The sequence below is a fragment of the Manis pentadactyla genome, chromosome 10 (assembly GCF_030020395.1).
Source record: "Manis pentadactyla isolate mManPen7 chromosome 10, mManPen7.hap1, whole genome shotgun sequence".
Taxonomy (NCBI): Eukaryota; Metazoa; Chordata; class Mammalia; order Pholidota; family Manidae; genus Manis; species Manis pentadactyla.
The window spans coordinates 114,968,454-114,980,698 of record NC_080028.1 but is presented as its reverse complement, the minus strand read 5'-3'; the positions used below and the strand labels follow the sequence as shown (position 1 = coordinate 114,980,698).

The 12,245-nt window shown below is 43.9% G+C and overlaps 1 protein-coding gene across 3 annotated transcripts; it reads left to right on the top strand.

The window, feature by feature from the left end:
* Positions 1-7,084: 7,084 nt before the first annotated feature.
* On the top strand, positions 7,085-10,787 carry LOC130679193 (uncharacterized). Of its 3 annotated transcripts, none has more exons than XR_008992275.1 (3): positions 7,085-7,492; positions 8,161-8,834; positions 10,477-10,787. XR_008992275.1 is itself a non-coding variant. In XM_057487537.1 (2 exons), the coding sequence occupies exon 2, from the start codon at positions 8,531-8,533 to the stop codon at positions 9,158-9,160; it is 630 nt and encodes a 209-aa protein (XP_057343520.1). In that variant the 5' UTR covers positions 7,086-7,492; positions 8,161-8,530; the 3' UTR covers positions 9,161-10,117. The 3 variants fall into 3 exon arrangements, 1 of the variants encoding a protein (XP_057343520.1); XR_008992276.1 differs by having other exon boundaries at positions 7,089-7,492; positions 8,675-8,834; XM_057487537.1 differs by lacking the exon at positions 10,477-10,787 and having other exon boundaries at positions 7,086-7,492; positions 8,161-10,117.
* The last annotated feature ends 1,458 nt before the right edge of the window (positions 10,788-12,245 follow it).

The window sequence follows — 12,245 nt, the reverse complement described above, 5'->3', positions numbered from 1 at the left end:
GTGATGACTGCCCTTGTACTGTTCACCATGTAACTTATTCACTATGTAAGAATTTGTACTCCATGTAAGAATTTGTTCATTATGCATCAGAAGATTGGAGACTGACGAAAAATGGGCTTGGGGTGGATTAACAATTGTGCATTGAGTATTGACCCCCCTATACAGAGATTTGTTGTGGTTAACAACTATTTGATCAATAAATATGAGAGATGCCCTCACAATATATATATATATATATATATATATATATATATATATATATATAAACACACTTCCAATTGTAAAATAAATAAGTAACCGGGATGTAATGTATAGCATAAGGAATATAGTCAAAATATTGTAACAACTTGGTATGGTGATACCTGGTACCTAGAAATATCATGTATATAAATGTTGAGTCGCTGTGTTGTACACCTGAAACTAATGTAATGCAATGCTGTTGTCAACTACCCTTCAATAAAAAAAAAAAAAAAAAGAAAATATTCCATGTGCACTTGAGAAGAATGTGTATTCTGCTGCTTTTGGGTGTAGATTTCTGTTGATGTCTGTTAGGTCCATTTGTTCTATTGCAGTGTTCAGTGCCTCTGTATCCTTACTTAGTTTCTGTCTGTTTTATCTGTCCTTTGGAGTGAGGGAGCGTTGAAGTCTCCTAGAATGAATGCATTGCATTCTATTTCCCCTTTTAATTCTGTTAGTATGTGTTTCACATATGTATGTGCTCCTGTGTTGGGTGCATAGAGAATTACAATTGTTATATCTTCTTGTTGGATTGACCCTTTTATAATTATGTAATGTTCTTCTTTGTCTCTTGTGTCTTTCTTTGTTTTGAAGTCTATTTTGTCTGATAAAAGTACTGCAACTCCTGCTTTTTTCTCTCTATTAGTTGCTTGAAACATCCTTTTCCATCCCTTCACTTTTAGTCTGTGTATGTCTTGGGATTTAAAGTGAAGTGAGTCTCTTGTAGGCAGCATATAGTTGGATTTTATTTTTTATACATTCAGTGACTCTGTGTCTTTTGAATGGTGCATTCAGACCATTTACATTTAGGGTGATTATCAACAGGTATGTACTTATTGCCATTGCAGGCTTTAGGTTTGTGGTTACCAAAGGTTCAAGGTTAACATCCTTACTATCTAAGAATCTTACTTAACTTAGTTAGTATGTGATTACAAACACAATCTAAAGGTTCTTTTTTTCTCCTCCTATTTCGTCTTCCCACATTCTTTATATATTAGATACCATATTGTGTACTCTTTTTCTATCCCTTTTTGACTTTGGGGGTAGTTGATTTAATTTTGCATTTTATTAGTAATTAGCTGTTCTACTTTCTTTACTGTGGTTTTATTACCTCTGGTGACATCTATTAAACCTTAGGAACCCTTCCATCTATAGCAGTCCCTCCAAAATATACTGTAGAGATGGTTTGTGGAAGGTAAATTTTATCAGCTTTTGCTTATCTGGAAATTGTTTAATCCCTCCTTCGAATTTAAATGATAACCTTGTTTTATAAAGTATTTTTGTTTTGAGGCCCTTCTGCTTCATTGCATTAAATACATCATGCCACTCCTTTATGGCCTGTAAAGTTTCTGCTGAGAAGTCTGATGATATGCTGATGGGCTTTCCTTTGTATATGATCTTATTTCTCTCTCTGGCTGCTTTTAATAGTTTATCCTTATTCTTGATCTTTGCCATTTTATTTACTATATGTCTTGGTGTTGTCTTCCTTGGTTCCCTTGTGTTGGGAGATCTGTGCACCTCTATGGCCTAAGAGACTATCTTCTTCCCCCAGATTGGGGATGTTTTCAGCAATTACCTCTTCAAAGACAATTTCTATCCCTGTTTCTCTCTCTTCTTCTTCTGGTACCCCTATAATGTGAATATTGTTCTGTTTGGACTGGTCACAAAGTTCTCTCAATATTATTTCATTCTTCAAGATCCTTTTTTTCTCTCTGTGCCTCAGCTTCTTTGTATTCCTCTTCTCTAGTTTCTATTTTATTTATCTTCTCCTCCACCATATCTAATCTGCTTTTAAAACTTTCCATTGTATGTTTCCTCTCTGATACTGTGTTCTGTAATGATTGGATCTCTGTCTGGAATTCATTCCTGAGTTCTTGAATATTTTTCTGTACCTCCAACAGCATGTTGATTTTTATTTTGAAATCTCTTTCAGGAAACTTCATGAGGTCGATTTATTCATAATTTTGCTCTGAGACAGTTTCCTTTGACATTTCATATTTGTATGTAGCGCCCTCTAGTTCCCAGAAGCTCTACTCTCTGGAGCTGCTCAGCTCCTGGAGCAATGTTGGGGGTCACAGGGGAGCAGTGTTGGTGCCTTGGGGTAGGAAAAAGAGCTGTTTTCTGCTTCCCAGCTGCTATGCCTTTCTCGACTGCCAGAACCAGTGGGCCACGCTCACTGGTATAAGCCTCTATGCTTTGTGTTTGTAGCTGCTCTATGCAAGGCTTCTCTCTTCCTGGCCTAACGACAGGGTATGGTTTGTCGGTTTGCAAGCCAGGTGTGGGCTGGTGGGGAGGAAGGCATAGCAGGCTGCATATCATGGAGGGGGCCCTTGGAGCTGTGTAGCCGGCCAGCGGACTAGAGTGTCTGAAGATCATGAAAGTTCCCAACCTGCTGGGCAGAGTGCAACCAGACAATTTTGTCTACCTGTCCTTTCTCCTGAGCAGTAAACTCTGCCCAATCCTTGCCCCTTTAGCAGCCCTCTCTCTGTTAGGAAGTCTCTCAGACTGCCTGCCTTTCTTTTGTTCCAGAGCAGCCTGGTATGGTTGTCTGCTTTTCACAAGTGGCTGGAATCTCAGACTCTCCAGGTATTCTGCCTGTCTTAGCTTTCCAACCCTTGTAATCATGAAAGCACCATGCAATGTATGTTTGTGCTCCCAGAGTAGATCTCCAGAGCTAGATGTTCAGCAGTCTCAGGCATCCACCCGTTTTCTGCTCCGTTTCTCTTTCTCCCATAGGTAAGCTGGGGTGGGGGAAGGGCTTGGGTCCCACCGGGCCTTGGCTTTGTTATGTTACCCTGTTCCGTGAGGTATGTTCTTTCTTCTAGGTGTATGCAGTTTGGCACAGCCCTCTTACCTGTTTCTCTTTCAGGATTCATTGTATTAATTATATTTTCATATTATATGTAGTTTTAGGAGGAAGCCTCTGTCTCACCTCCTAAGCCACCATCTTTAATCCCTGTCCCCTAAATAACTGCTTTTAAATGTTGAAGTTGATTCTTCATTTTGAATACATGAATGCTGTCCTACATATGTGAAAAGCCTCCACCAACTCATCCAGTGAATCAGCACAGCCAACCACATTCCCAGCATCTGCTCTTGTTGGAGTGTTGACCCAGGTGTCTATGGACATACATCAGCCTATGTGGCACCAAATAATGAAACACAAACAGACAGAAATAATCTCAGCCATAGATATAATCGGTCTGATGAAAATGATTGATTTGAATCCCTGAACTAAGACTGTGCCATTAACAAATTCGATTGAAGCATACACTTTGCAGGTCTCAAATAAATTTCATTCACTGCCCAGCAAAAAATAATACTTGAGGGACTTGTGTGTTCATCAGGCAGTCATTTAGATTGAAGCAACCAAAAGTGAGAAGCACAACACCTAGCAAATGCCATTGAATTTGAAATCTTCCTGGATTTCCTCAGGATCTTTTAAAGTCTTTTTCAGTGCTGTATCCACCTGATACTAAGAAAATGCAGTGAAGACACAGGGTAACATAATCAGAGAAGGTACTGTAAGGTCTATTAACAAAGTAGCTTGGTCACATGATTTGAAGGGAAACAGCTGTAGATGTTGAAACCTTAATGAATTAACCCTCCTGTTGCTATTTACAAGAAGTCTCTATCATCATGCCTGTTGTGTCTGTTATTTGCACCTGGCGTGAGGCTCTTTTGGAGCAATTATGTATCATTTATGTGCAGTCAAGAGCCATTGCTTTGAAGAACTGTTATTTCTAAACACTGACTCCTTTGAGTTTAAAGAAAGAAAATGCTTGGGTATGTATTTAAGTGGATAACACACCATATTGAAATTTATGAACTGGAAGACATGCATACTTTAAATATTTTTTTCAGTTCCTAAGTTTTTTGACTGGTAATGCTTAATTAATCCTTGTCATTCTCATATCTGCCTGTGATTTGGGATGTCACGCAGATGTATGTGTCTGCTCAGAATGAACACTGTCAATCAACTTTATATGTATATGTATTTTTTTCTTCTTTGTACTTTTCTCCATGGTAGTTTTTGTTAAGAAAAAGTAGATTCCTGTGTTCCTTTTTCAGAACCTCTCCTTTAGCACAGCCATTACCTGGTTGAAGAGTTGCAAAGCTCTCTGAATAACATGGACTATTTAAATTCAACTAGACAAAGACAAGAAGTAAACACTGTTGGAACATATACTTTTGTACCCAATTATCCAAATTTCTGGAGCAGGAAGCAGCTGATGAGAGAGGATGCCAGAAGAAAAGGAAGAAGAAGAGGGCTAGGGAGGCAGGGGAAGAGCTAACATATACCAGTAGTATCTTCATGTTTCACTTAAATGTGCTGTCATTCTTGATGGACTCCTGAAGACATATATTGCTCTCCAATTATCCCCAAACTCATCCCCTGCTTTGCAGTCTTGAAGCTTCACCCTCAAAGTCCTCTTTACTTTGCATCACATACCTCTGGTCTACGAATAAACATGGCTCATCACTGAGGTCTCTGACTTCTGATGAGGTTCTGCTGTTGGCAACAAGTCTAAGGACCTGCTGTCTCTGGAAACTTAACCCCATAAAGACATGATGCTACGTCCCTCACATACAAATTTCTCTTGGGTTTGAAATTCTTCTAAATAATAATTTCTGCTGAGGGAATCACCGTAAATATATGTTGTAGAGAAAGTCACTTTAATCTGTAAAAATGGCCAAAATGCTCATGCCAAAGAAAGCCGAGTCAATGGTTTTCAGCAATGTTTTACATTCTCTTTTCTTGCATTTCTGTCTACCATTGGCAAACTTCTGCAGTTGTTGGGTATGTATGGCTGGTCCCCAGAAGACCCTACCTTTGGATTTGACATACACAAAGTTCAACCAAATCCTGAGGGAGAAAGACCATCACTGAAGCCACCTACTGCATATCACACAAGGAGAATTTTATCTCCTATTACTTCTCACAACTCATGAGTACACACTAGAACAGTGCAAAAAAATTTGTTAGTGTGTTCTTAGAGTAGGAATCTCTTATTTAAATAGAGGGACCTGAGAACTACATTATCTAGAAATGGGTTTATTCATACTCCAGTGCATAGTTATATGTGTTTTTTTGTCCATTTCTCTAACTGGAAAACTGAAGTAAGGTGTATTAGTCATCAATCTCCAAAGAAACAGAACCAATCAGATATACAGTGATGTATGTAAGAGGAGGTTCATTACTGGAATCGGCTCATGTGACTATGGATGCTGAGATTCCTATGATCTGCCTGTCATCTGTAAGTGGGAGAACCAGAGAAGCCATTGGTATAATTCAGTCTGAATCCTAAAACCTGAGAACCAGGGAAAAGATGTCTGAGGGTAGGAAAAGGTGGATGCTCCAGCATAAGTGAAGAACAGTTTGCCCTTCCTCTGCTTTTTTGTTGTATTCTTGCTTTCAGTGGATTGGTTAATGCCCAATGCATGGGTGAGGACAGTGTTCTACTGTTTCATGCTAATCTCTTCTGAAAATACCCTCACAAATGCACCCAGAAATATTGTTCTACTATCTGGGCATCTTTTAGCTCAGTCAAATTGACACATAAATTAATCATCACACAATGGCAGTAGTGGAAGCTATGGATTAACTCAACTGAAATAATCTCCAACCCCTAAGGGCATGCAGAAGCACACACCTCTTAGATTACTTTGCAGAAGGGGCTCCTGATATGACTTAAGTCTTGCCAACTAGATGCTTTCATTCAAGTCAGAACTGAGTTCTGTGGGAAGAAAAGCATGGTGTGAGAGAACAAATTTTAAGGCAAGCATCATGGCAGGGGTGGCTAGTTCTGGATCCAATAGCTGTAGAGTCAGCTTCCCAGTTTAGTAGATAATGGGCTGCTCTAATGGTCCTGCTGAGATAAAGGTAGCTTTCCTGGTGATGGTGGCAGGAGACTGGTTCTGCAGGCTGGGAACCTCCCCTGTGTGCTGAGTGAAGGGTAGGAAAATGCCACCCCAAATATGCCACTTTGACCCGAGGAGCTGAAGGCAATCAAGGCCCAGCAGACTAAGGAAAAGCTTCATATCTTTCTCTTAACTGCTTAAAAGCATTTACAAAGAGGGTCTGTGCCAGGAAGAGAGCTATTACCAGAGATAAATTTTTCATCTGAGAGACTTATCTGAATGACATGGCAAACATTTATTTACCAAACATTTTCTCTTCTCATATTCCTTTGAGTTGCTTTCCAGCCCTTGAAGTCCCAAATTCCTATCCCTTTCCTTAGGATGGTATAGAAGCTTAAATTGCCTGGCTCCCTTTCAGATCTCATATCTTTGTGGGACCCCCAAACATATGAAAGTTAATTTGTTATTCTCCTGTTAATCTGTATTTTTTATTATGGGGGTTAGGGATGCAGGAGGGGTTCCAGCCAAGAACCTACAAGGGCAGAGGAAAACTATTTTTCCTTCCTTCCACCAGCGGGAAGCCTGCTCTTCTAACCCAACTAAAGATTTTGTAAGTACCAGTTCCCTGAAGTAAATTCCCCTACATTTTTAGTAGGTTGATGGATTCTGTTGTCTGCAACTGAAACCTGACTTAATGAAGGGCCAAGAGAAAAGTAGGTTAAATAAAAGAGCCAGTAGTAATTTTTGACTACTTATTTTCACTTTACTGTTCTAGTTTAATTTCAATTTCGAGAATTCTTTAGAGTAGGTATTATAATTTTACAGAAAAGGAAATTCATTCACAGAGAGGTTAAGATATTTATCCTGTGTCACACAATGTATAAAGGACAAAATCATGATTTTGAAAGGGCAAGCTCCTCCTGGACTCTACCTCAGCCAATCAGGACCGGGTTCTACTTCAGCCAATCGGAACCTGGATCCTATTTCAGCCAATTGGAGCTTGGTCTCTCTCTCTCCTCCAGTCAGCAAAAAGTACACCCACCACCCCTAGACTCTGCCAATTGACCAAAGCCACGACCTATCACCTCACCAACTACCCCCAGGCCCAGCCAATCAGCCAGGGCCATGACCATCACCCCACAAACCACCCTAGAAACCCATAAAATCTTTGTTCTTGGAAAACTCGCTCTCTCTCTGGCACCTGGCCACTGCATTGGCGTGGGTGTGAGATTGAGCTCGGGCTAGCTCGAATAAAGGCTCTTTGCTTTTGCACCCATGTTGGCTCCTTGGTGGTCTCCTTGGGAATCGCAACTTTGGGCACAACATTTTGGGGGCTCATCCGGGATCCCGGAGACCCCCAGGACTCCCGACCTGGGGGGCCTAGTGCCGGCTGGTGAGTGCACTCAGTTATCTGTCTGTCTTTGTCTACCTGTGTCTCACTCTGTCTTTGTCTATCAGTGTCTCGCTGTTTTTGTTTGTGAACAAGCCTGTATAAGCCTGTAGGAGCTCCAATCTGTATCTGGGTCGGCATTGACTTAGGTGGACATGCTGGCGGGTTGCCGACCAGGGGTCTTGGGAGATGTCCCTTGCCCCCGTCTGGAGGACGAGGTCCTCATCTGTGAGGAAAGTCGGCTGCTGCTGCAGTCCAAAAGACCCTCAACTTAACTTTCAGTTTTGCTTCCGCAGATTCTTCTCTGTAGGCGTCTGTTTGTTGGCTATTGTGTTTATCTTAGTCTTGTTGACGGAAGAAATGGGACAGATGCAGACGACTCCTTTATCTCTCATGACAGACCATTTTTTTGGTGTTAGGGAGAGAGCTCACAATTTGAGCATGGATGTCAGGAAGGGAAAATTTCGTGTTTTCTGCACCTCTGAGTGGCCGTCCTTTAACGTTGGATGGCCGCCGGAGGGAACTTTTAATCTAACCACTCTTTTACAGGTGAAAGGTGTTATCTTCAGGAAAGGAGCCCAGGGCCGTCCAGGCCAAATTCCCTACATCTTAGTCTGGCAGGATCTAATTGAAAACCCTCTCTCATGGCTTAAACCTTTCCTTCCATCCAGGGCAGACCCCACACCCAAAGTCTTGGCCCTACAAGGTCCGGTCCCAAAGTCTCAGAGAGACTCAGGACCTAAAGAAACCAAACCATCCCTTTACCCAGTTCTGCAGGACATCAGCTCAGAGGAGTTGATCTTTCCACCACCCTATCAGCCCCTCCCAACTGCCCCACCAGCAGAGCCAGCAGAACCAGATGGAGGGGAACCAGTTCCGGAAGAACCGGTTCCTGTTCCTGGAAGAGGAGTGCCTGCGCACGGACCTGCGGCGGGGACACAGGGCCAGGTCCATTGGGCAGCTCTCAGTCAAGGACCCACTGACTCAACTGTCCTTCCCCTGCGTGCCGCAGGGCCCCCTGATGAAAAAGGAGAACGGCCAATGCACTATTGGCCATTCTCCACTAGCGACCTCTATAAGTGGAGAATTCAGAATGCTAAGTTCTCAGAAAATCCCAAAGATCTTATTAACCTCTTAGACACTGTTCTTTTTACCCATCAGCCCACTTGGGATGATTGTCAACAGCTCTTACAGGTTCTTTTTACCACTGAGGAGAGAGGAAGGATCCAGGTGGAAGCCCGGAAGTCAGTTCTGGGCGACAATAGACAGCCCACCCAGAACCCAGAGCTCATCAATGCTGCTTTTCCCCTCTCTCATCCAAACTGGAACTACAATTCAGCAGAAGGTAAGGAGAGACTCCAGGTCTATTGCCAGACTCTGTTGGCAGGTATCAGGGCGGCTTCATGCAAGCCCACTAATTTGGCTAAGGTATATAATGTACAACAAGGCAGGGATGAAAGCCCAGTGGCATTTCTAGAGAGAATCATGGAGGCTTTTAGACAATACACCCCCATGGATCCTGAAGCTCCAGAGAACAGGGCTGCTATAGTTATGGCTTTCGTTAACCAAGCCGCTCCATACATAAAGAGAAAATTACAGAGAGTGGAGAGATTAGGAGAAAAGAACTTGCAGGACCTGGTAGTGGTGGCAGAAAGAGTTTTTAATAATTGAGAGAGCCCAGAAGAACTACAGATGAGAATAAACGACCGCCAAACTCGAAACTTGGCTAAAATACTGCTGGCTACAACTGCAGATAATCCTCAGGAGCGACAGAGACACCTTAAGAAACTGGCCAATGGATAAGGTAAGGAAGACCTCACCCGAGGGAACTGCCCCAAGTTAAATAAGAACCAGTGTGCCTATTGCAAAGAGGAAGGCCACTGGGTCAAAGACTGTCCTAACAAAAGACCCAAAAAGGCCCCCATTACTATCCTGGGTACCGAAGGCATTGATGACTAGGGGCGACAGGGTTCGGCACCCCTCCCCGAGCCCAGGGTAACCCTAAAAGTGGAGGGGCAACCTATAGAATTCCTTGTGGACACCGGAGCTCAGCACTCTGTTCTATTAAAACCCCAGGGGAAATTGGCAGATAAAACCTCATGGGTACAGGGAGCTACTGGGATGAAACAATATTCATGGACTACCCGAAGAACAGTGGACCTCGGCGTGGGCCAGGTATCCCACTCGTTCATGGTCATCCCAAAATGCCCCTACCCCTTATTAGGCTGAGACTTGCTCACCAAGGTGGGGGCACAAATCAGCTTCCACCCAGAAGGAACAAAAATTCTAGACAAAGAAGGATGTCCAATACAGGTGCTCACTATAAGTCTCAAAGATGAGTACCGTCTGCACCAGGCACCCTTACCACCAATGCATGACTTAGAATATTGGCTACAGACATTTCCCCAAGCTTGGGCTGAGACAGGGGGAGTGGGATTAGCTCAACATAGGCCGGAAATATTTATAGAACTGAAATCAGGCGCGGATCCAGTCAGGGTCCGGCAATACCCGATGGCACTCGAAGCAAGAGCTGGAATCACTCCACACATTAGAAGGTTACTCAAGTTAAGCATACTGAGACCTTGCCAGTCAGCATGGAATACCCCCCTATTACCAGTCCGAAAGCCAAACTCACAAAGCCGACTGACTATCGACCAGTCCAAGACTTGCGGGAGGTAAACAAGTGGGTGACAGATGTACACCCAATGGTCCCAAATAAGTATACCCTCCTCAGCTCATTGCCTCCCACCCGAACCTGGTATACAGTCTTAGATTTAAAAGATGCCTTTTTCAGCTTGCCCCTAGCACCTAAGAGCCAGAACATCTTTGCCTTTGAGTGGACGGACCCGGAAAAAGTGATTAGCGGCCAGCTCACCTGGACCAGTCTCCCCCAAGGATTCAAGAACTTTCCCACCATCTTCGATGAGGCTCTACATAAAGATCTGAGTGAGTTCCAATCTAAACACCCAGAATTAACTCTTTTACAGTATGTAGATGATATCCTGGTAGCCACTGAAGACCAGGAGAGATGCCTGCAAGGCACCAAGGACCTGCTTTCAACACTAGGAGCCTTGGGTTACTGAGCCTCGGCCAAAAAGGCCCAAATCTGCAAGACAGAGGTAAGCTACTTAGGCTATAAATTAAAAGAGGGACAGAGATGGCTCACGGAGGCAAGAAAAGAGACTGTCTTAAGAATACCACGCCCACAAAATGTCCGCCAAATGCGTGAGTTCCTAGGGGCCGCAGGATACTGCTGATTGTGGATCCCAGGTTTTGCAGAAATAGCTGGACCCCTTTATGAAGCGACCAAAGAAAGACAGGAGTTTACATGGACAGACACTATGGAAAACTCATTCACTAGACTGAAGCAGGCCTTACTCTCTGCACCTGCACTGGGGCTTCCTGATTTAACCAAACCTTTCTACCTATACGTAGATGAAAGTAAAAGAGTAGCTAAAGGAGTGCTGATACAGTACATTGGCCCTTGGAAAAGGCCCATAGCTTATTTCTCCAAGAAGCTAGACACTGTCACCGCTGGATGGCCCCCCTGTCTGTAAACCATTGCCACAGTGGCTACCATGGTCAAAGATGCAGACAAACTAACACTAGGACAAGAATTAAATGTCAGTACCCCACATGCAATCGAAGGGGTGCTCAAACAGCCACCAGACAGATGGATAAGTAATGCCCGACTAATGCACTACCAAGGACTGCTTTTAAATCCCGCTAGAATTCTGTTCCAGAGACCCGCTTTGCTGAATCCAGCCACCCTCCTCCCTGACCCGGACTGGGAGGCACCACTCCATGACTGTGGAGAAATCCTGGCTCATGTTCATGGAGTCAGAACCGACCCGCGAGATCAGCCACTGGCAGAAGCAGATGCCACATGGTACACCGATGGAAGCAGCTTCATGCAAGACAGAGTAAGGTATGCAGGGGCAGCTGTGACAACCGAGACAGAAGCTGTCTGGGCTGAGCCACTGGCTCCAGGGACTTCAGCCCAGCGGGCAGAGCTGATTGCGCTGACTAGAGCATTGACTATGGCCAAAGGCAAACGCCTTAATGTCTATATGGACAGTAGGTATGCATTTGCCACTGCCCACATACATGGAGCCATCTACAGAGAGAGGGGGCTATTAACTGCAGAGGGAAAAACCATCAAAAATAAAGAAGAAATTCTTGGCCTCCTATGGGCCCTTTGGCTACCCAAAGCCCTGGCTATAATTCATTGCCCAGGCCATCAAAATCTGACACCCGATTGCCAAAGGAAATAGACTAGCAGACCAATGCGCCAGACAGGCAGCCCTTTCAGTGGACCATGCCCTAGTGACCACGTTGCCAGACCCAGGGGCCTCTAACCTCCCAGACACCTCCTCCTACACTGATGAAGACACCAAATGGATCAAGCAGCTACCCATGACCAACTACCCAAATGGGTGGTGGAGAGCTGCCGACTGCATCATTCTACCGGAAGAGCTAGGACCATGCATCCTGACCAAAATGCATCGGGCTACACACATGGGGATGAGAAAAATGGAAGACTTGGTGCGACGTGCTCACATCACTATCAGAGACTCTCCATCAAAAATTGGACAAATCGTAGCAAGCTGCAATGCTTGCCAACTGACAAACGCGACTGCCCAAGCGCCCAACCCTGGTACCAGACTCCAAGGAAATAGACCAGGTGCCTATTGGGAAGTAGATTTTACGGAAGTAAAGCCCGGAAAATACAGGTACAGGTATTTGCTAGTGTTTG